We start from the raw sequence: 25,697 nt of genomic DNA, 5'->3' as shown, positions 1-25,697 counted from the left end.
AAAGAAATGGGCACCCTTACCTTGAACAAAGAGCGGCTCATACTCAGCCCGCTTAGCCCCAATATCACTAGCTCGGGAACTGGTGCTTATTTTTAGTAGTTCTGCATATATCCAAAAATATGTTTACAGATCAGCCACTTTCAATCAAAAGCCGTGAAGCTTTACCATGATGTTCTAACTGCAGCCCAGTTTCCCTACTGTACTCTACAGTGAACTGCAGAGGGGAACACCACGGGCTGGAAGATGGCGAAGAGGAAAAGGTAATACCCATGTAAACTGGGGTTTGGAGGACTGCCATGGAAAAGCTTTCAGAAACATAAAACTACACTAGGTCTTATTTTATAGTCACTATATTTTATAATACAGTGATTACTAAAATAGTAAGAATTCGCTTGGAAAACTTGGAAAATAAAGAAGCAAATAAAAGTTACCAGTAATTCTACCACACAGAAATAACCTCTGCTAAATATCTTAGGGTCTATCCTTATAATCTTGCTTTTTCTAAGTACAAACAGATGCTTTTAAAAACACACAAAACTGCGAAGTACTGTTCGGCAATCCTCACGTTCACATCTTGCAGACTGGTTACTCAAACACTTCAAACGCAGAAAATCTAAGGCTTCAAGTAAAGGAGAGCTCCTATCCATAACTAAAAATAGATTAGAGAGAGGTTACTTCTGACCGTTTTCATCTCTAACAGACACACCCTGTACAGCTTAGTGCACAGGGATCGTTGTCCTCTTCATTCTAAACTTGAGAAGAACCAGTCATTTCCTGGAGGGATTTTTTTTAAAGACTTATAAAGTCTAATTTTTAAAATAACTCTTCTTGTTTCCTAGAGCTACCATAACACAGTACCACAAACTGGATGGTTTGGAAAAACAGAAATTTATTATCTCACAGTTCTAGAGGCCAGAAGTCCAATATCCAAGCGTTCGTTAGTAGGGCCTTGCTCCCTCTGAAGGCGCTGGGGAAGGGTCTGCTCTAGGCCTCTCCCGCTGCTCCTGGTAGCCTCCGGCACGCCTTGGTTTGTAGACAGCAATCTTCTTCCTGTGCATGTCTGTCTGTGTCCAAATTGCCCCCTTTTATAATGACAACAGTCATATTGGATTAGGTTACCCCAATTACCTCATTTTAACTTGATTACCTCTATAAACACCCCATTTCCAAATAAGGTTACATTCTGAGGTACTGGGGGTTAGGGCTCTAACATATTTTGGTGGACACAATTCAACCCATGACAATAACCAAGCAAGGAAAACACTTTCTATCTCATAGATGAACAAGATAATAACAACGAGAGGGTTCCTAGTCTCTGCCCTAGTGCGCTGAGGGTCTGGAAAAGCAGGAAATTACTTTGTTTTACAAAGGCATGTGTTAATCAGATATGTTATCTCAGATACAAAAGACAAAAAGGACAGGCTTAGTTAAGGTGAAAATTAACCTGTTAGGGAAGACACCAGCCTAGGACAGACTACCCACCATAGACTGCTTTTAGTTAAAAGGTTTTAATTTCAGACCATCCTTTGCAGTTATTTTAGGTCTGAGTTTGCAAGGCCGCCATGCAGGCCTCCCCTGAGCTTGTCAGGTTTAGCACATGGCCCCTTTTCATCCCCACAGAAAAGAGCCTCGGGGTCAGCAGCTGGTTCAGAGTCAGAGGACTGAGAGCCTCCCAGGAGCCAAGAGTCCGCTGAGAGGCCTTGAAGAAGGGCAGGACCCTTCTTCCCAACCGATCCCGTCAGCTCCAGAGGATAAAAGGGAAAAGAAGCCATCTCTATGCCACAGATGATGCTGGGCCACGTCATTTAAAGATCTGAGGTTGAACCCGAGCGGGTAGGGAGCAAGGCAAGAGGGAAGGCGAGGCTCGTTTTTCTTCCAATTACTATATTATCTCAAAGTTTCTGGGACCCTGAGATTTCTACTAGATTCTAGGTTTTTGGCAATGATTTTCACGTAAGTTTGCTCAGAGACTGATTAGCAGTAGTCACAGACAGGTGACCCTGGAACGCCACCCACAGGTCTGTCCTGAGAGGCGCCAGGTGTGTTCTCGGGAAGACCCGGTGAATTCAGGCCCGCAGCACACCCGGGGAGGCCTCTGCCTACCTCTCCAGGTGCGCTCCCTCCTCTGGAGTGCCCCTCCAATTCTGTTCTTTCCGTATAACTGCTTTCTCTTTCATCTCACCTCACAGGTCCCTGTATGGCGCTTCAGACCTTTCCTCAGAGCACCTATCAAGGTTTTCGTTACACATCTGTATGAGTTTGGTCTCTCTCTCCCACTAAACTCTGAGCTCTGAGGCCGGAGTTCATGCTGTTTGCTCACCACTGTGTCCTCTCACCCAACAGCCCTTGGCACAGATAATAGTACAGGGATTTCACAATGTAGTCTTTACTAAATAAGCAGTGCATACCTGAGATAGGAGACAGTCGTGAGGCAAGATTCCTGGGTTTTGTGGTTTTGTTTTTGTTTTTCTGGCAAGGCTAGTATCTTTCAGGTTCCCTGAGGAGTGGAAGCTCAATTCACCATAGGTCTCTGATCTCTATGTTTGTCTACTAATTTGAGTTGGGATCCCAACAATTCATTACAAAGCTCTACGTGGCAGCCACTCCAGAACTGTTTCACAGGAGAAACTGATGTTCCTTCTACCCTTCCTTGAGGACAGGACTGTTGTGTTACTAGTGCCTGACAGTCCAGGCAGCTTAGAGCCCAGAGAGCGAAGTGAGAGAAGTGAACGGGGAATCCGACACAAGGAGGCGCAATGATGGCATTAAGTACAGGCATAAAGGGGGCAAAGGAGAGGCTCTTACCCAAGCTCGTATCCGCCTGGAAGACTTTCGTGGAAGGTAATTTCAACACTAAATCCTGAATAAGATGTAAGGGGTACACATGAAAAGAATAGGAAAAAAGTGGGTAGAGAGTTGAGAGGAAGAAATAATCAAAAAGGCCCAGAGGTGAGTGTGTATATACAGCTTAAAATGGAGAAATGTGAAAAATTCAAGATGTAGGTGGGAGAAAAAGTGAATCTGGAGGGACTGTGGTCAGAAAATTTATCTTTAAGTCCACAGAGTCTATAAAGGGTTTTAATAGGGGACTGACCCCATCAGATTTGCCTTTTAGAAAGATTAGTTTTACAGTGACTGAAGCTCAGGCACCACAGACTGGGACTAGAAGTGCTTTGTCTTGGAAGTCAATTTCTCTTGACTACACCACCCCTTCTCTCCGAGAAGAGCTTGGAAGGAGAGAGGCAAGTCCCTAAGTCATGCCAAGGACAGTAGGCAAAGGATGAACAGCTGTAACAAATGTATGGCCGTGTTGACGTGGGTATATGAATGTTGTTTTTTTGGTGTAAGAGAAGCACTACAGGAAGGAGTGAACAGGACTTGTTCTACGTTACCATGGTGAGCTTGGGAAAATCTGAACCTGTTTCCACACCCAAAAAGTAAGAATATTAATAATTACAAACTTTTATTGAGGACTTAAATGCATAGGGTTAGTGTGACTATTAAATGAGATAATACATGTTAAGTGTTCTGAACAGTTCTACTCATGAAGCAGATATTTCCCCCATTTTACACACAATGAAACTGAGGCTCACAAAGGCTTCCCAAGATCATATGATTAGTAAGTGACGGAGCCAGAATCTGTTTCACCCAACCTCCCCGCCTTGAGTCAGAAAGTCCCTTCTGACCCCTTCATTCAAGATGAATATGGAGGCAAGAGAGCCAATTCTGTATGACTGAAGGAAGTGGAGGAGGCTTTCAGCAGGTTGGACATCCTTTTGGTCAGCTCTGGAAAAGTGTGTAAGTTAGGACACTTGGAATCAGGTGACAAAAACCTACTGGCACTAGCTTAAGTAAAACACATCAACACTATACTGTAGGGTATAGCAGTGCTCCATGGAACCCAAGGGCAAGAACGCAGTCTCCTCAGAAAAGGATTTAAGGTACAATTCTCAAACTTCATCTCCCATTTCAGCTCTTTATGCATCTGCTTCATTCTGTATTTTCTGTCTGGAGTCAGTTTTCTCTTCTTTGTAATTTACATGACAGAATATATACATTTTACAAATTTACATGTAGCCATCTAGTCCCTCAGTTTTAATTTCAAATTCCCAAGAAACAGCCTTCAGCCTAGCCTGAGTTAGATACTCCTCCTGGAACAATCAGCTATGCCTATAAAAGCAGAACCAAACTCCACAAATACAGCTGCTCGGAGAACACTCCTTTGGGCTGCACCCACTCCTCAGGAGAGAACCAGTTACAGGGGGTAAACTGGACGACAATCAGCAGGTATACGTTAAAGAAAGGAAATCTCTCTTTTAAAAAAAATATATGTTTTTATTGATTTTTTTTTTTTTTAGAGGAAGGAAAAGGGAGAAACATTGATGAGAAACATCATCGATCAGCTGCCTCCTGCATCCCCCCTACTGGGGATCAAGCCCAAAACCCAGGCATGTGCCCTGACTGGGAATCAAACTGGTGACCTCTTGGTGCTCAACCATTGGGCCACACCAGCCAGACAGGAAATCTCTTATTGTTAGAGTTTAGATTTTCTTCTCCCCTTCCCTACAATCCAATTTTATTGCTATATCTCATTTCCTCCTCCACTGGTATTTTATCTATCCTATCATTCTTCACATTCTGGGAATAAAATAATTTATTTGGGGGGATAGGAAGAAATTTGAGAGACCATTAGGTAGCTTCATATATAAGCCATCCTAAGAGATGATTTTTTGCCCCATTTTCTAAAGAGCTCCAAGAAAAGTAAATCTCAGAGTGGCATTTCACGATTTTATTTACCATGTCAAGAATTTTACAACTACAGCTGACCCTTGAACAACTTGGGGGTTAGGGGTGCTGACTTCCCCACAAAGATCCATAGAACTATAGTCAGCCCTCTGCATACACAGATTCCCAACTGGGGAGCTGACCCCTGAACACAGGTTTGAACTGTGTGGGTCAAGTGAAAAATCTGCGTGTAAGTGTACCTGCACAGTTCAAACCCACATTGTTCAAGGGTCAACTGCAAGTCCTTCTGCTGCAATGGAAGTCCATTTCCTTTCCCAGACTGACTGCATGGAGTGGCACACAGCTGATCAGAATTTGCTTTAAAGAGATTAAGTATTTTTAAAATCCCCTCAGCATTCTCTTTACCAAACTGCAAAAAGTATACCCTTTAATCCTTCCTAAACTGCATCCAATTAATATAGTCATGAAGTCAATAGAACCATTTGTACAGGAAAACATGAATACCTATCACTGGCAGCTTTTCTCTGGACCTCAGTGTATCATCTTAGAGGCAAAAACTGGACACAGTACTCACCTAGTCAGGACAGATGATAGTAAGAGGTTAGGGTGGAGATGGTGGAGGGAGGACTTCAAGAGGCTTTACAGAACCCACTGTAAGAGCAGCCGAGCCTCCACGGGACTGGATTCTTATCTGGCAGCTACTCTCTCCATCCCTCTCTGGAGTCACCACGGTTTCCCACCTGGGCTTTTGCTACACTCTCTGCTGGCCAGACTCTTCAGACTTGTAGATTCCACTGTTGATTCTGCTTACCTGCGGCTCAGCATCAACATGCTGCCTCCTCTGATCCAGTACCACCCAACTGACTCACTCAGTCCCACCCTCCGTCCAACCAGCTGTGGGTGGAAAGGCAAGTCCATCCAGTCCTGTGGAGAGACAAACGCAAAATGGTATTTTTCTTTCTTTCTTGTGTGTAATGGACACGATTCCACAATAGAAGCTATTGTAAGGAAGCTTTCCTTACACCATCTTCTCATAGTTCCTTATGAATCATCACATTTCTAGAATGATTCCATTTCTTAATCTTCATGCCAAACTTTCATGATCACTTAATTCTAAGTATTTTCTCATTTTCTTACTAGTTATTTAGAAATGTTTTAAAATATTCAAATATATGCCCTGGCCAGTGTGGCTCATTTGGTTAAGGATCGTACCATGCACAGATAGGTCGCTGGTTTGATTCCCAGTCAGGGCACATGCCCAGGTTGCATGCTCAATCCTGAGTAGGGGGAATACAGGAGGCAGCTGATTGATGTTTCACTCTCACATCGGTATTTCTCTCTCCCTCTCTAAAATCAATGAAACATACTTAAAAGATAAAATATCCAAATACATATTCAAGAAGCTCATTAAACGTGAGAACAAATGATTTACATTCATTTATATGGAATATTTATCTCAAAATTACCTAAGGAGATACAGATGAATATTCAATAATTACTAGTTTATTAAACTTTAATGGAATTAAATGCCTTGTCAAAAGTTTTGTTGGAAATGCTCTGCACAGCTAATTTTTATGGCTCTACCCATTCCTCTTGTTTACTGCCTGACCTTCATTTATTGCTCCTTCATCTCAGGTTTGCCTGCCTGGCTGGCTCAACCCTACCAGACTGAAGTCATTGTGAAAGGCTTCAGTTCCCTTGTGCTCCCATAATAAAGTCAGTTGTGTTCCTGAGGGGGGGAAAGGTATGCTAATATTTAGTGCTATTTTGGAAAGATTTTTCCTAAAATATCTCTTTTTATATTTCATCAACTCTTTCCCAGAATATTAAAACAATGTTTAGAGTTTATAGGCAGCATCTAAATTTTGCAAAACCTATCTTCAAGCTCCCCTGAGTAATATACTTTTACCAATTGGATATTCTCATATACCATAAAAATTAAAAGATGATGACAATAATCACACTTACAGTGCTAAAAGAATACAGTACTATGTCCTATCTCAACATACTCCTTGAATTGAACTAAATTCAGCCACTAGCTTCTACTGTGTTCCCTAAGATTAGTGCTTAGCAGAATTTTTATTGGGCTTAAAAATGGTTCATACATTATTGTAAACATGCAAAAATATGTCTATGTGCGACCTGGAAGGCAATAAACAAAAATGAAAATACTTGTCTTAATTTTTTAAAGATATTTAATAAAAATATTTTTAATAATTTTTTACTTGGTTGAGCACTACCGCCCCTTCCTGAAAGTCTGAGTGACCACTTAAAATGAAAGTACTGTCCTTGATCACCATGGGCGTTCCCCACTAGGACCTTGAAACCCTTCCCCTACTGAAAAGTTGCTGACTAGTTGCTTCTTCCCTCCTGTTAGAGGACACAAAGGGGAAAATAAGAAACTTTACTCTGGGAAGGTTAGGTAAAATCCTGAATCTTCAAAATATTAACCAGACTCAGGGTGAGTCATGAGGTTTTGACTCCTATAAAAACTTGGGTGCTATGAATGCACCCTGGGCACTCATGACTTCCTTGCAAGAATGGGCAAAAAAAGATGTGTTTTGCACCAAGTCTACCCCGGTTTAACTTAGTAGATTTAAAATATTTTAAAACACAAAGTTTACATTTCAAAGGAGATGCATGTAAATTGAATCTAAGAAAGGTCCTAAAGAAGAGCAAAATAAGATTCTGTCTCCAAATGGGGAATAGCAGAAAATAAACAAGGAAGTGAGAGAGGAGAAAGTTGGCACTGATCACTGATCATATGGTTCTTAAGGGTAGGAAATAATAGGACTGGGTTAAAAGTATAATGGAATTTTAGATCTGAAAAGGAATTTACAGGTCTAATCCAAATCCTCAATTCACAGATGAGGAAACTTGAGGCCCATTTATTTATTCATTGAACAAACATTTATTGTGTGTCTACATGCTCAATGCTGGAAATACAATGAACAAAACATGGTCCAATGAGGGAAAGTGACTTGTCCAAAGTCACAAAGCAAGTTAGCAGGGGCTCTTTGCACTAAACCCCTATTTTCTGATACAATCATTTCTGCACCTGTAAGCACACTAAACATTTGATGAAGGTTCTATGCAAAGATAAGATTTTCATATGCAAGTGATGTAATAACATTCCACAATATGATAAGGGATACATATATATATTATATTCAGATGGTGTTAGAATCATGTAAAATAACCACATGTAGTTTCTTAATTAACACTTGAAATGGTAATTTCCTTGGAAGTGCTTTTTAATTTCTTTTCATTAGGTACTTCATATACAAATTTTGACAATCCAGATTTTAAAATTTTTCAGGATAATTTCTGGTCATACAACTATGACTCTTACTATACTGTCTCCTTTAAATTATAACTTTCACTTAACTAGTGTTCTAATATTTTATTTTCAATAAAATACTCTATTTTAAAAGACCTAGTTCTCACATTAACCAGTTTCCCACCTGAATCATTCATAAAGTACCAGTTTGGTAACTTTAGTGTTATAATACAAACAGAGATATAGTTCCTCCTTCATAAATATAAATATAAATATCCTGCATTGGAATTTATTTCTTTAAAAGAAAACTTACGTACCTCATTTCAAAATGAATAATGGCACCTATTACAAAAGGGAAAATAAGAGTTTGGAACCAATCTTTTTTGTTGCTGTTTTTTGCTAATTTAATAACCTGAAGAAAATCAATAGGGGGTTCCTTAACGCAGGGAAGGAGAGGAGTCCTCTGCTAGAAGCAATATATAGCCTCAGAGCTCCTCTTTAATTAAAACGAACCATAAGAAAAGGTGTGAAATTTTTGTAACTTATTTAAATAAAAAGTTTCTGAGACACCCCTGAGTGGAAAGTAGTAATTTATATTCCAACAACTCTGGAAATCAATGATAGGAGAGATGACGGAACTGAAAAGCTACTGTGCTACACCACCAATATTACATGAAGCTCTAAGGTTGATGTGATTTTCTATCCTCAGACTCTAAAAGGCTCTGCTACTGCTGCGCTTCCTTCCCCTGGCCATTCACTCCCTATTATTATTTGTGCTCCCTCTCTCCGTGGTCAGCTCTATTGAGGGCAGACACTGGACATTATTTCCGCATTCTACCTTGAATCACAGCACAGGGCTGATACTCAATAATGAATAGCACAGATGGTAAGCAGAATTTAAAAATTGATAACTATTATAATTCATACATCCATACTCTGAAACTAACTGTAATAATAAAAACTGAAAGTACATCAGGCATGTGTACCTCAATCATTAGGGTATGTTAAATGGCAGGGCAGGGCTGAGAATTTTGAATGATCTGGCTAAAATACCATAGTTCGTGCTGCTCTAAAAATATCAACCACTTCTTTTTAAACAGGAAGGATCAATTTCAGGCCTTAGATAATGAAAGATAAACGAAAACTTCCAGGAGTAAAAGAAACATTAAGTGGAAAAAAAATGACAAGATAATTTTATCTCTGGGTTAAGACACTTTAATATACATAATGTATAGTACTTCATATAATTTATTAATGTCATTTACTATAAGACACTGTAATTAATTCAGTGACATCAATATTGACCTCACACAAGGATGAAAGCTGAGTTTTCTTGTGTACCAAGTTCAAAACATGTACTGAAGAGCTATCACACACAACAGTTATAAGAGATCAACTTTAAGGATGACTCAAGTTTACAGTAGTTGCTTCACACGGTTTTCCCTCAAGACTTGAATGCCACCCAGTGTTGCCGTGTTTGTGCAAATGCCAGCTCTGAACTGCCCGACTACCTCCTTTTACCAGCCCCACTTTTGCCTGTTTTACTACTGCCGCTGCTAGACTTGCCAGATGATTTTGAAGAGAAGAGTCTTGTCATGAACTCAGAAACATCAGGCAATTCATGGTTGGAATTCAGCATATTCATTGACTGCTCCATCTCCTGCAGGAAGAGAAAGCATAACGGCATGAAGGGCACAGGGATCCTTTGGGTCACCGTACACCTAACACTTCCGTTAAGGAAGAAGGAGAGTAGAGAAAGGCACTGGTTCTAAGCCATGATGCAATGTCATACCCAACAGCACTTCAGAAACCATGTTTCATACCTCCTTCATGCCACTAAGCATTTTGATCCTTAGTAAATGTCCAGTAAATGCTTGCCTAGGTTTTGATTCAGCTTGTTTTTATAAAAGACATTTCCTCTGATAATGGACGCATGTGACATATTCCTGCCTTTTTATTTTGTTTTCTGATTAAAATGCTTTCTTATTGTTTTGATGAGTGGTTTTTTAAACTCTTGCTTCCTTTAGATACATATAACCAGAATATCAAGGTATGAGAGTAATTTGGAAGGTAACAGCAGTATTTCTAAGACTTGATTCCTAAGACCCTTACTAATAAATCTAGGCTGGATGAGCTGGGTGACCGTAACTACAGCATGTGAAGCAAGCAACGCAAATGTTACAAACAAGTTGCTGGCAGGGCAGGATAAGGACCTGGTACTGTTATTCTGAGGTTTTGCCCTCCCCGTACTGAGCCAACAATCTGTGAAGCACTCTTCCATTTTCACAATATTAATGTAATGTCTGCTTCCTTTGAATTTTATGTAACATTCCAAATTAAAACTGCATTAGTTCAGACATGAAAAAATAGCAAATACTATATTAGCTATCACTTAAAACTGAACACTATTTGGGTATTAGCTTGGGCTTTCTCCCCAGAGGTAAAATTTATACATGAGTTTTCAAGGAGAAAGTGCTTTTACAAATACGGCCAGGAAAAGAAACATTATGAATATAAATCAGATATGTGAATGTGCCCTAATAATCAAGAATTAAATGTATGTGGTAATACGTATGAGTCCCTGCAAAAACATATCAACTCCTTTTTTTAATCTGTTCAATTCTGAAGCTTTTTTTTTTTTTTTGAGAGCATGTCTATTAAAGCTGGGGACAGTGAAACAGGGAAGGGCTCAGGAGAAAAAAAGCAACAGAAGAGAGCCTAGGCGGGCTCAATGAGAAGTCAAAGAAAAGGGGGCCTTGGAGACAGGTTCAGGGGGTTAGGCCAGGGCAAGTTATCACTGACCATTGTTCCCCTGGTTGCATGTCTCATGGGGTCCCTTAGAGTTTAGAAGATGCTCGCCTGAGAGAGAAGAGGGGGAAGGGAAAGGTGCAGACGTGCTCCCGGGAGAGAAACTCGCCTGAAGCTCTTGAATAAACAACTTTTTATACTGCTTACCATGTACAAAGCATTTTGCAAGTAATGAACTTTTAATCCAATGTGACTTCTGAAGTTGCCTCTGTTGATGTCATAGAGAGTTAACTGGCTTAACAGATACAAGGATTGTATAGAATGTATACTTTCTGGCCAACAGTGACGCAGAAATGCCAAAATTTAGCAATAAAATATTATGAAACATTATAAAGCTTTCTTTTTTCATGAAGCTTTTTCTGCCATTCCAGCTTGGAATAAAATGCCTCATCTTCTACAGAACTTAGTCACCTATTATCTCAGCAAACATTTTTATTTATTTTATGTTTATTTTATTTTCCTACTTAACACACACACACACACACTTGATGGCAAGAATTTTTTATAAATCCTTTCTATTTCCTACACTTATAGGATTATGAGCTTGCTGATAACAGGGATGATACAATAATTCATCTGCATATTCCCCAGTACCCAGAACCTAGAAATTGATTAGTAAATGTTTTTCAGCAATGATAAGATGTCAGCATATCAATACATTAATTATATGGAAAAATTTGGAACTAAGAAGATATTTATTGATGATTTTGGGTGGAAGAATGAACAATGGTTTTGAAAAAACTGAATATTTTATATGGGACCCAATACTTAAAAGAGACAAAGTGGTGGCACTAAATTTGAAGCATCCTACGTGGCAATTGCTCTCCCCCGTGCCAAGCCAGTACAATTTTGTGGTACAAAGTCTGAAAGCCACTATTCTATTTTTCTCCTTTGGTCTATTCAAATTTCTTTCACGTGCCTGAACACATAAACTAAATGTATACTCTGAAGAGTTTTGTAAAGCAAAAACAGATTATAAGAAGCTATCATTTTGCAAAATACTTAGGTTAGGTGTACCAGGATTATTATACATTTCAACTATTTAACAAGTGAAGCACGAAGAGTTAGTACTAATTAGAATGTTTTAGCTGTGTGAAGAGACCCAGGCCCTTATCAAGCACAAACTGAATTTAACTGGTCCAATGGAAACGACTATCTAAATCCCAGGAGCATAACACTGTGTTAACACATTCTCTAGGTGAACCTGGCTCGGGTCTTAGGGTAAAGCGGACAGGCCCAAGCCACCTACCACAACAGATGGACAGGCATCAGAATATGGGTCAAAAATCACAGCTGGGCAATCATCTTACCCGTCTCATGTCAGGATCACTTGTGTTGACCACTTTGGGCAGAAGTACAAATATCAACAATGGAAGAACCATCATCATAACCTGTAGGGGAGGGAAATTTCAGAAAATGTTTCTTTCCACTTAACAGTAGAACAAAGTCTGCACTAACAGCCAATGACAAAATTAAAGATTTAAATGTTGTATATAGAATAAAACTAGCAGCAACCACCTCAGTTCTACTGAACCAGCCCTTGGTTGGTTGGCTGGTTTGTTTGTTAATCTTCACCCGAGGATATCTTTTCAGAGAGAGTGGAAGGGAGAGAGGGAGGGGGAAGGGACAAAAACAGAGAGAGAGAGAAAAAGAAACAATGTGATAGAGACACATAGACTGGTTGCCTCCTGCATGCTCCCTGACAGGCGTGGGGAGGGAGTGAACCCACAACCCAGGTATGTGCCCTTCACCGGGAATCGAACCCAAGACCCTTCAGTGCACTGGCCAATGCTCTAACTGCTGAGCCACACCAGCCAGGGCAAACAAGCCCTTTTGATAGCAACAGTCAATGTCTGACTGTTGCAGAATATAAAAGCCTTATCTATATGTGTTTGGACTTTATAGACACTTTACTTTGTATTTGTGCCACCTACCAGTTTGCAGTTTACACGAATACTTTGCAAATAGAACTATCTATTCACTTGCTTCAATCTGCAGTCTGGCATTGGGACTGGTGATCCTGAGAGCCAGCTGGGCTGCTCTTTCCAGATGACTTTTTGGTTCTTAGAAAAAACAGTATATTGCACCTCACATTAATGTACATCCTCTAGAGTCTGAAATATAATACTAGGCAACTACTTTAGCAGATCAGTTCAAAAGATGACCCAGAAGGTTATAGCTCTGGATATGCTTCCATGAATTTCAGAAATTAGAACATGGCCCTGGCCGGGTAGCTCAGATGGTTGGAGCTTCATCCCAATACATGAAGGTTGTGGGTTTGATCTCCACTTAGGGCACATATAAGAATCAACCAATGGCCCGGCTGGCATGGCTCAGTAGTTGAGTGTCAACCTATGAATGAGGAGGTCATGGTTCCATTCCTGGTCAGGGCACATGCCCGGGTGTCGGGCTCGACCCCTGGTAGAGGGCATGCAGGAGGCAGCTGATCAATGACTCTCTCATCACTGATGTTTCTCTTTCTCTCTCTGAAATCAATAAAAACATATTAAAAAAAAAAAAAAAAGAATCAACCAATGAATGCATCAATGAGTGGAAAAACAGATCGATGTCTTGATATGTCTCCCTCCCCCTCTAATCAATAAATAAAATATTTTTTAAAAATTAGAACATGGAAGATATTTCTCAATAAGTTTTAAAGTCTCACTGCTGAATTCTCTTATCCACTCCACCCTTCTGCTTCTTGATCCTTGATAGGAGATTCTAGGCACCGATTTATTCCTCTCTAGAGGATGTACAGCCTCAAACATTCCTATTTGTAATCTAAATATCTATCAGCAAGGAGTATGATAAAAACTTAGACAATTCTAATATAATAATTCAACTTTCAAAAACAGGGGGAAAAAAGTCAATTTGTTTCTAAAGAATGTATTCTATTTGTGTTTTTTAATTAGTGAAGAGCATCATATCAGTTTCATAATACCAAATACCTAAATTACCACAGAATAAGTTCTCTGCTCACTACACATGCCAAAAAAGGAGAGAAAAAAACTTACTTATGCCATCAATAAAGGGCTGGTTAATAAATGATGGCACATTCATCAATGCATTAATATGCAAGTAGTACGAAAAAGGAGACAGCTCCTGTATGACTTATCACATATTCTTATTCTATTTGAATTTTAAACATTTCAACATAAATAAGTATCTATCCAATTTCTGTTGCACATTTCAAAATCAAGTCTACCATGCAATTGTCACTATATTCTTTTCATTATATATTCCCAAGCCACCATTTTCCTGAAATCCACAAATTATTCATAATTATCCTTTCATCCAACTTCAGATTTCTATCTCATTGCCCAGAAGCAAATTAGAGATTAGTAAAGATACTTTCTTGTAACCTGATACATACCATTGGGTTCATCAGAAAGTCTGTCCAGCCCCATGATTCCCTTTTAATAAAGTAAGAAGGTGGACCTGAAGATTTCATTTGGAGAGGATAGGGCAGTCTGACCACTTCTGATGTTTTGATGTAATTCACGTATCTTGCTCTGATAAAGCAACATGAAAAAAAGCATCAGCAATTCTACTAAAAATATTACTAGTTACTAGAACTGCCTACAATATATTAGCAAAGCCTTATAATTACCTTTAGCTCTTCCAAAATACTTAGGTATCTAAACTTTTGATCTTGAAAATCTGATCAAAGTAGCTTTATCTGTATGTCTAAAATATTTAGCAAAATGTAGGGAAAGAATACAAGACTTGGAATCAAGCTAATCATTTAAAAGAAATAGCTATACATATTTTATCCAGCATTTCTAAGGTTTTACATTCCGCTAAAATTTCAGAAATAGAAGTCCCGCATACTTGAAACTAACTTACCAAGTATGCTTATGAAACACTGGTCAAAAATATTAGGATCTTATATGAATCCCACTTTGTTCTCTACTCTGCCCCACCCCCAATTATTAAAATGATAAGGGCCTTGTTTTTTTTACCTATGCTTCAGGCATCCAATCATCGGGAATGGATCTGAGAATATGAATCCCACTGCTGCAACCAGTCCTTAAATGCTAAAGCAGGAAGTACTCTTTACCCATGGTAAAAAAGCAAATAAAACTTTATATTTAGAAAAATATTTCTATTTGCTTAGACTACAAATTCAAAATTCAAACAGAGTAAAAAGAATAAATAAAAATAATTTAGTTTTTAAATTTAATTTTTAAAGACAAGTATCAAATATCCCCTTTTAACAAGTCTTATTCCCTCCAATATTCAGTTTGCAATTAAAAAATTTTTTCAACCTATATATTATGTATACTGTATTCTACATATCCCCATCTCCAAGCTTGCAATTCAAAATGTATAAAGTCATAAGTCTTTCATGGTTTAGATTTACATACTAGAATTTTACCTGTACATTAAAAAACAAAAATCTGTATGTCTCTAAAAAGTATGAGAAAGTCAATACCTAATGAGGTTCATGTACTTTGAAGCAATCCATTTATCACTGATTCCATCAAAGATTATTTATAAACATATATGCAAGGTATTAGCTTCAATTCAAAGCTTCACCCTTGCTCTGAATAGCCAACAGCAAGAAATATGACTAGAATCTGGACAAAGCAGAATTATCTAAGACAGGAATTGAACTTGAAAAAAAGGGGAAAGTAATTTGTTTCTAAACAATGTATTTTTAGTGATATCATGGCATTAGTTTCATGATAACATTAAGAACTTAAATCACTACAGGATAACTGTCTCTGTTCATGCTAAAAAAGGGAAAGAAAATCTCACATGTCCATCAGTAGGAGCTGGTTATAAAAATGATGGCAAATCCATCAATGGACTAATATGCAGCTGATATAAAGGATAAGACAGCTCTCTGTGTTATTCTATTTGAGTTACAGCATATTTACATATTATACTTTAGAAACTTGCAATTAAAAAAAAAAGCAGAGATAGAAGGAAAACATTTTAGGAGTAAACACTAACTCAACTGTACATATTATGGTACTAAGTGAACATATCTCTTACTATATCAGCTCAATTTGGGGTAGCTACATATCAACCTAAATAAGCTTGGCACATACTGAAAAGGTCAGTAATAAACCACACCTCCTCCAACCCCAAAATTATTGCCATTGCATGACTTGTGCTTTATTACAGCAACATGGAGTAATTCTGTGGTAGTTCAAAGAAGAGACATTACCACTTAAAATTGTTTCATATTTGTTAATAATACCTCAATAAAGCTAGGAAAAATAAAAAGACAAAATTGCTTCATATACTTCCTAGTGAGATTAGAGCAAAAAGAATACTATTGGCAGAAGATAAGAATAAAATAAACAAAGAAATTGGGGGTTATAACAGAAGGCTAACTCTGAACTGTGGACATCTATACAACTGATTCTAACTGCAAATGTGTTTGCAGTATTCCATACTCATAGCCTAAATGAGTTCAAAACTCTTTCCACCTCAAATTCAAATCACATGTTCACCTACTTAGAAATTCTGAAAATTTTTCCTAGTCTGCCAGCCTCTAACGCTGTGCTTTTTTTTTTTCTTATCATGATCCTCACTTTGAAATAAACTTTACAATGTCATCTATTATTTTCCCAAGAAATATTAAATTTCCACTGCACATTAAATATTCCAAGAAGAACTAAAGAAATTTCTAGAGCAACATACTAGCAAATATATACTAAGATACTGTCAAAATATCCTGATGAAAACAGGTGATGAATAACATTTCCAATTAGAAATGTTAAATTATTTCCAACTTGAATCACATTTCAATTATAACTTTCACAGTGCTTTTGTTGTATAATAAGTAATCTTATCTCTTCTCTATATAATCATATCAGGAGCTTTAAAGTAAATTTTAAGCCAGAGCAAAAGAAAGTTCAACTTTACAATATTATCAATCCTCAGATTAAAACAATATAAGGATGTTTTAAATGTTTTAAGGAATGCCTGTAGTTTTAAATAAGAAAATTTTCAACCTTAACTATAAATTCTAAAAGTAATATATGAGGTATTTGGTAGCCCAGACTTTGGTAAAAATTAAATCAATTGCTCTCACCTCATCTTTCCTTTTGAAGTAATATCCACTCGGATGGGATCAAACCTGTAAGCGGGAGATATAACTTCCACTACATAAGATCCAGAGGGTATATCATGAACCACAAAACTCCCATCTGTCCTGGAAAAATTAAAATCATATTTAGTCACTTCTGATCAATAGTTTATTCTTTTTTGATGCTTTAGATCATCTGTTAACCCCCAAACCAACTCCCCCAAGTATGATATTCAGAGTAATCAGAAGAAAAAAAATACCCCCAAACTAGCAAGAACTGTCCCATGCTTCAGCTTCCATAATTACACTGCATAGGTTCTGAAAATACCCCCAACACTCCACGGTAACAGAGAACCCTGACATAGAGAGTACTTCTATTCCCTCTGTGGGATGGAGATAACAGGTGATAGCACAGTTCCTATTCTGAAGTCATGTCTTCATTCAAGGGAAACTACCAATATACATTATTTCTACAATATTAACAGTTCCAATTTTGACAATTACCTCCAAGAATTTTTTATATTAAAATAGCTTTTTTCCCCTAGTTTTAATTTGCAGTGTGCTGTTCTTCTTTCTTTCTGTTTTTGTAGTTAAAACTATCCACCTTTTCCTAACTGATTTCTTCTAAACTTCCTGGGCTTAGAAAACCATCCCATTAAGGGCAAATTTCACAGATCAAAATTAATTTGTTTTGATCATGAGAAACTGCCATTCTGAGGAAAAAGAAGTTTCTGTTTCAGAAAAACAACTGATTGATTCTAAAAGGAGCAACTTTATCAGAGAATTCCCAGTGTCATAATATTTTTAAAAAATATATCTTTATTGATTTCAGAGAGAGGAAGGGAGAGGGAGAGAGAGAGAGAAGCATCAATGATGAGACAGTCATTGATCGGCTGCCTCCTGCACGCCCCTACTAGGGCTTGAGCCCGCAACCCGGCCATGTGCCGACTGGGAATCGAACCACAATCTCCTGGATCACAGGTCGATGTTCAACCATGAATCATGCTGGCTGGGCTATCATAATATTTTTAAATAATGCTTCTTATCATTGGGCTCTTTCACTGTTAAAGGAATAATTGATTCCTGCCACATTCACAATATTTACTAAAAAAATAAGAGAAGGTACTCCTTGCTACTTTAAAGTACACACTAAACTAAAACAGAATTGAAATGTAACCATTAAGTTAATTTTATTCCTGAGCTAGATGTCCATTTGCCCTTCAGATTCACTCTCCATGATTCTCCTCTCTGTACACTGGAGAAAGGGAAGATGAGCTTAGTGTATTTTTCTGGAAGTGCACTCCCAGAGAGGCCACCTCTGACTGGCTGTGTCAAGGCACACAGCTCCTCTTAAGGCAGTCCCTTTCTTCCTATCTAGCGTCCAGTAACCTTTATTTCCTTTCCTCCCTTCACCTTAGAGGTGGTAATAGCCTTAAAGTTGTAAACTTCAGGGTACTGCACAATCTGGTGGTTTCCCTACACCATGACTACACTGTTTAATCCTTTCATTAAACTTTCCTTGAATTATCTAATTTGAGTGTATCTTCTGTTTTTTTATGGGGCCCTAACTGCATGAATTTTAAAACATTTTTCTAGGTCCAGGAAAAAACAAACAATTTAACTAATGACTATTTGTAACCAAAATAATAGCAGAACTAATTGCCTAAAGAAAATGCAAACAGATTTTTCACCTTAAGGTAAATATTTTACTTTAGCAAGATAACATTAATTTTATAATGAAATTTTCAAATTTGGCTTTAAAACTGTACTCTACAACATGTATGCCCTGTTGGATAATCTGAAAGAACAAATACATAAAAGCATTTTTAAAATAAGTTGGGAAACGTAAAAATGAACTGGTATTATTAGATGATGTTACAGCATTATTAATTTTGTTGAATCAATAATGGTATTGTGTTATTTTTTAAGACTTTATCTTCTAGAGATACAAAATGATGTTTTTTAGAGTGAAGTCATATCATCTTTAGGACCATATTTAAATAGTCTAGAAAAAATAAATGAGGTATAGAGAAGACATGAAACAAAACAGCAGATTGTGATGGGTAGCTAAGGGGTCATTAAGCTATTCTGCTTATTTTAGTTCACGTCTATAATTTTCCATAATAAAAAGTTCATAAAAGTACAGTACATAATCTTCCTATGTCAAAAATTAAAAACTACCTAAATATCCAAAAACAGAGGACTGGTTAAACAAATTATGGTTCGTATACATAGTGATAAAAGTGAGAAGGTAGCACGGGAATTCCTCAAGCCAAACTCCTTTCATCTCCACTAACCAAGTCCCACGTAACCTCCAATAAGCATAAATAGAAATCAAAATTGCATGCCAGTTATGCATAACGGGTACAAGACAAATTACTTATCCCTCTTCCAACAAGTTTGCCAGGATAAACTCCTTATATTAATTCTTAATCAAACATTCTACACACAAGTGGAAAAACATGAAATAGTATCAGGAGCTGCTCACAAAATATTAAGTAAATAAAGCAGGTTACAAAGTGTATATATTGTATTTTACTATTAAAAATATAGGTAATGTCCTAGCCGGTTTGGCTCAGTGGTTGGAGAATCAGCCTGCGGGCAGAAGGGCCCTGGGTTCGATTCCAGCCACTGGCACAAACCTCGGTTGCAGGCTCGATGCCCAGTCTAGGTTGGGGCACCTTCGGGAGGCAACCTCTCTCTTACATCGATGTTTCTATCCCTCTCTTTCTCTCTGTCTTTCTCTCTCCCTTCCACTCTCTCTGAAAAGCAGTGGAAAAAATATTCTTGGGTGAGGATTAAAATATATATATAGGTCATATGATTCCAAAAAGGCTGGAAAAGAAACAATAAAATATTAAGGGTTGTTAGCTCTACTTTATTATTTATAATTTTTTCAATACATGTTGCTTAGATGTTATTTTAAAATAAAAATAATAAATGCTTTTTAGAAGAATTGTATACTGCCGGGCTGGGGTGGCTCAGCAGGTGGACCTATGATCCAGGAGATCATGGTCCAATTCCACTCAGGGCACATGTCCAGGTTTCCACTCGATCCCCAGCAGGGGGGTGCAGGAGGCAGCCTATCAATGACTCTCTTATCATTGATGTTTCTCTCTCTCTCTCCCTCTCCCTTCCTCTCTCTGAAATCAATAAAGATATATTAATTTTAAAAAGCTGTATACTGCAGCAAAGAGAGGCCAAATAGCCAAGGAAGGCTAACTTTCCAAAGTTTAATGAAAGCTTTATCATTAAAACACCATTAATTAGGGTAAACCCAAAGAATGCCTTAATGCCAGATCTTTAATAGCATTAAAATAATGGTTGCAAGCTTCTTGTCATTATTATTAATATAAGGTTGAAATTCTCATTCAAAAACATCTGGATTATCTGAATATTTGCAAATCAAGTTTAGAATTTTATGTCCACATTTAAGTGGTCTGATTTTCAGATACTGCTTGCTGGTGTACAAACTCACCAGAGAAACTCTTTCTTTCCTAAATATTTTCTTTCAGTTCGCAGTTTTACTTTCCAAGAAACGACTGAAAGATTGAAAACATCGCACTTGTCTAGACATCCGCAAAGCAGGCTACTGCAAAATGAGAGTGCTAATAAATTCAACATGTCTTTTAATATGGCCTGAAATCCCATTTCTACTATTTGCTAGAGAGGAACGAAGCACGTAAGCAACACAGAGAAACCCTAGTCTTACATAAATGCCAAGAGTGATGTTGCAAATCTCTGCACGAATCCAAGTGTAAAAAAAGAACAGCAATCCCACCTGCAGGTGAAAAAGGTGCTTTAGGGATTTCGGTGCCTATTAATTTTAGAAGCAGCATCAGCCTCCCAATCTATGTCATCACTAGAAGCCCTTTGGGCTTTCAGAATTCCCACTTGCTTAGCATCTTTCTACATAACACCAAGTTACAAAAACACTGAAATGAATGCAAAAAAACAAAAACAAACAAAAACCAAAAAACGGCCAGATTCAGGGAAATCAGAAGAGATGCAAAGGGAAGAATTCAGCAAGAGACAAATAAGGGGTCCACGTGTCCCCAGGGCCCAGGGGTGGTCGTCCCCATACAGGGCCAAAGTGGAGTTGAAGGTAACTGACCCACGCTCCGGCCTCGGGGAAGCACCTGCCATCCTCCTGCCGAGCTGCTCGGCTGGGAAGGGGAAAGCGTCTCCCGGTACAGACCGCTAGCGGCGCCCGCCCCTCCACCCTCCGACAGCGACGTCTTCAGGTCTTGACACTCAGCTCTCCCGGGGGACTTCCCCTCCGGCTTCCATCCCCACCGCTCCCCTGCGGCCCTCGGGACGCTCACTTAAGGAAGCCGACGTGCTCCTCTCCGTCTACCAGCACTCGGGCCGCCGAGATCCAGTCCTGAGGCTTCACTCCTGGAACAACAGCACGCCCCTCAATCTTGAAGCGATCTCCTATGCCGACCCCAACCCCTGCCGACCCCTCGGCAGAGGCCCCGGCGACCTCCGAGCTTCGGGCTTTCGCTGCTAGCAGCAGCAGCAGCAGCAGGACGGAGAAGAAGCCCCACCGAGCGGCCGCCATGACAGCAGCTCTCAGCAGTCGCCGGCAGCCCCGGAAGCCCGCCCCGTCCCCGGGCGCCGGCGGCCGACGTCATCACTGCGCGCCCGGCTCTGCCGCCAGCTGCTGGCTCAAACCGGGGGATGTGCCGGGCGCTCGCGTTTGGGAGACGCGCTGAGCAGCTGGTCCAGTCAAAGGGGCCGCCCACAGAAAGTGAAGTGTTTGTTGCTGTGGCAACCACCGAGGTCGGGGACCTCTCCACAGTAAAAGTTGATAAGTCGGGGTGGGGCCCGGCCGGGCTCAGCGGTTGAGCATCCACCTAGGACCCAGGCGATCGGGGTTCGATTCCCGGTCAGGGCCCACGCCCGGGCTGCGGGCTCGATCCCCAGTCGGGGGCGTGCAGGAGGCAGCCCATCCATGACTCTCTCATCATTGATGTTTCTATCTCTCTCTCCCTCTGCTTTCCTCTCTCTGAAATCAATAAAGATATATTTAAAAAAAAAAAAGACGGGGTGGGAAGAGGATCTGCAGTAGAGTCTGCTAATGAGGCTAAGGCTTGGGGGGACAGGTCCAGAAGAAAACGTGTAAAAGAACTTCTAGAGATTCCCCAAGGCGTATGAGATGAAAAGGTTCAAAGGAGATAATGTCTCTACAGCGAAAATAGCTGGAAAAATAAGTAACCTATTTACTAAGGGTTGCCTCTGGTGAAAAGGGAAAGAGCTGGGGGACATTTATCTTCACCATTCGTTCTTTTCTGCATGGCAACAACGTTGGGGGGAGGGAGTAAACCTGCCAGTGTGATCCTGGGGCTAAGCGGAGATTTCAGAGATCTCATCTTTCCAATTTCTTTTTCTTTTTAACCCCCTTTTTATGCAGTGCATTGGGATGACACTGGGTAACAAAGGTATACAGGTTTCAGGGGCACAGTTCTACAGCACATCATCGGTACACCGTATTGTGCGTTCACCACCCCAAGTCAAGTCCCCGCCCATCACCGTTTATCCCCCTTATGCCCTCCTCCACCTCCCCTCACCTTCTCCTTTCATTTTCTTGATGATAAAAAGGGAAATGATTTGCTCAAGGTTTCTGTTGGCCTTAAACATTGCCCTCTCTACCACAAATCCTTCATCAAGATTATCAAGAGAAATGCATGTATTTGCCCAGTGCACTCTTAGACTTAGCCTCCCACGGGAGAGCAACAAAAACTGAATAAAAGAGATACAAGAGTCAAGTATTCTGAGTCCCTAGCCTGAGATGGGGGGGGGGGGGTAGATACTTCATTCTCCTGAGCATCAAGAGCTATCTCTTAGGAGTACAGTCCCTAAGTCTTTTGAAGATAGCCATTTCTTCATATTTGATCTTTGAAAGGAGCTGGTCTGCTGTAAAAAGATTATCAGGTGCTACAACCCTCAAGTATGAAATAAAATTTCACTTTTCTAAAATGATACAAAACTTACAATATGCTCAAATATGCTCAAATAAAAATAGCTTCATCCTAAAATTTTCTGATTTTCGTTCACATATTTTTGGTGATCTTTCTTTGCTGGTGTCTTAGACACATGTTTAGTCTGACTATTAATCAGTGCTGGTCTCAATACCCCAATCCAAGTGGGAGCTGAGAAGTTTACTTTTTTAAAAATTTTTATTTTTTTTAAAATTGATTTTTAGAGAGAGGAAGGGAGAGGCATAGAGAGCTGGAAACATCCATGGGAGAGAAACATCCACTGGCTGCCCCCTGCACGCCCCCTACTGGGGATGGAGCAGCAACCGGGCATGCGCCCGGATCAGGAATGGAGCCGTGACCTCCTGGTGCCTAGGTCCACGCTCAACCACTGAGCCACGCGGGTCCCCCAGGCGTTTACTTTTTATGTGGGACAAAGGGTGGGACAGGACCACCAGCAAACAGCAACTGAGTTCTCTATATCCCCATTTCTGCCTTTTTCTCCCCCCCATCTTATTGTCACTCTAATACCAGAGTATCCAATGCTTTGAACCCCTAAAATGTCAGATTTATACCCCCACAATCATTAACTGGAGGAGAGAAGCCTAAGCAATGTTTTCAGGTAGTGTGAAGTTTTGAAATCTCTGGTTTTCCCCCCAGGTAGGTCCCAGGAATTGCATAGATATTCAATGCCAAATTATACAAGAGTTATTCCAGATTATAGCCCTTGGATTCATACCTTATGAAACAAACTATAATTGTAATAAAATATGTTATAAAGATTTTTGTACTGGACTTGTTCTGTTTGCCCAGCAGGACCCATTTCCTACCCTTTACTGCCATGTGCCCTGGAAGACTGGACCCAGAAGGATTGCAAAAACTTGGTTCCTTCACCTTCAGGGTGCCTCCAGTTGGGTTCAGCCAGCAGGAGGTATCAGTAGGACATCCCTTTCAGTTTCCCTGACCACTGCCCAAACTTCTAAGAAAGTTCAATGAAGGGGTAATTTACAATCATCCCTTCAAGTCTCCCATGTATGTCCTGACAAGACCCTGACCCATATAGATATCAAGCAGACCTTTTTATCTTAATTATGGAAAATATCGTTAAAGTGAGGGGTGGCTTGTTTGTTTTCCAGGCCTTTTGCTTTTCTTTCCTTTTTGCTACCTGGCTCTGGGCTTCTTCATGACATGGCCACAAGGGGGTGAACAAGGATAAGAGCAGAGACAACACTCAAAAAACTACACAAGGCATTTTTATAAATGCTGGATTATACCAACAGAGGTTCACTCCAGGGGAAATATATATTTATTTTGTTTTTCATGATTTTTCAGATTTTTGCACTGTTTTTATAAATATAAGTTATAAAAATATAAAGCTATTTTTAAAAATAAAGGGAGAAACTAAAATTGATTTTAAAATATAATAGAATTTACTTTGAACTCTTAAAATTTAAATCAGCCAAAAAAATAATTGCCATCCTTATTTAGAGTTTTCCTGATAAGACTAAAGTGGTTTTGGTCTTTTCTCTCCGTCTCAGTATTCTGCCTGTCGGCATCTCTCAGTGTCATGTGCTTTTCAAGCTGCTTCTTACATTGGCTGTCACAGAAGAGATAGTCATTCATAAGGTGTGACTTCAAAGTAATGAGGATCATACCCTTAGCTCCTTCTCTTATATTAAATCAATGAGTTTGTTTTTTAAATACAGTACAGGCATACTTTGGAGATATTACATGTTGAGTTTCAGATCACCAAAATAAAGCTAGTATCACAATAAAGTGAGTCCTAATCTTTATAAAAAATGCAACACCTATGAAGCGCGATGAAATGAGGCGTGCCTGTAACACCAGCACAGTGCGCGGGAGACCTCAGCAGTGCTAATCCCCAAACACCCTGCTTTTTACTTGTGATTTTTGCCCTTTGAGTTTTCGAACCTCATTTATTTCAAATAGGTTAGCTAATCTTTTTCACTCGAGCAAACTGGAGCCAATTCCCTTCATATTTAAAACTGCCTTTCGCCCACCAGGATCCCTGGTTTGGCTTTCTGAAGTTCCCTATGGAAGTCTCCTGAACTGGATGTGTCAGCCACCCCTCTTAAAGGGAGTACAAGAGGCATCTAATTTGCCTTCACATCCTGCAAAAATAAATAACAATGGAAAGATTTCACTTTCTTCAGCTTACTCTAAGTTCTTATCCCTTCCACCAAATTCTGTGAAAAACCTGAGTAAAATAAATTTGGGAAGTGTGAAGATATGCTAAATGGCTTACAAACATGAGGAGAAAACAATCATCTTTAATAAGAGGCAAAATTCTAAACATCTCAGGATATTATAGCAAAAGTGCTTTGTAAACAGTAAAATCTAAGTATTGTTAGTTACTGGATTTGAACAATAAAGAGCAAGAAGCCAACGTGTAGAATGAAGAAGTTATGTAACACTAACTACCCCGTGCTTTTGGGCTCTTCGGGCCTAGTGGGTTCAGCTTGTCCCTGGCCTGTGACGACAGTACAGGAATGTGCAATTGCACCACAGGCTCCGAGGCTACAGGACTGGCTCTAAGACCCGTCACAGGATCTGAGAAGCGCAGCAGTAGTTGAACTTCAGCTTCACAAAGGCATCCCTCAGCCCTGCCTGCGCCATTCCTGCGTCGATTGCCTCACGTGCCAGCCTTGAAAAAGCATTAGCTCTCTTTACATCAGTGCAGAAGAAGTCTAAAAGCAGGATCTTCTGCATGCTTTGATCTGAGTCTTACTGCCCTTTTATAAAAATTGTGGTAAGATACACATAACATAAAATTTACCCTCTTAACCATTTTAAGGTGTACAGTTAAGTAGTGTTAAGT

At 39.4% G+C, this 25,697-nt stretch overlaps 1 protein-coding gene across 1 annotated transcript; it reads right to left on the bottom strand.

Annotated features, from left to right (window-relative positions):
- Nucleotides 1-7,593: 7,593 nt before the first annotated feature.
- On the bottom strand, nt 7,594-21,885 carry EMC7 (ER membrane protein complex subunit 7). Its single transcript, XM_081132786.1, has 5 exons — nt 21,203-21,885; nt 16,884-17,003; nt 14,208-14,346; nt 12,145-12,225; nt 7,594-9,686 (listed from the first exon to the last, which is right to left on the bottom strand). Exons 1-5 carry the CDS (start codon nt 21,439-21,441, stop codon nt 9,534-9,536), a joined length of 732 nt encoding a protein of 243 aa, XP_080988912.1. The 5' UTR covers nt 21,442-21,885; the 3' UTR covers nt 7,594-9,533.
- Nucleotides 21,886-25,697: the final 3,812 nt, after the last annotated feature.

The sequence above is a fragment of the Miniopterus schreibersii genome, assembly GCF_964146895.1.
Source record: "Miniopterus schreibersii genome assembly, chromosome: 1".
In the NCBI taxonomy this organism is placed as follows: Eukaryota; Metazoa; Chordata; class Mammalia; order Chiroptera; family Miniopteridae; genus Miniopterus; species Miniopterus schreibersii.
This window is presented reverse-complemented; position numbering and strand designations above follow the sequence as displayed.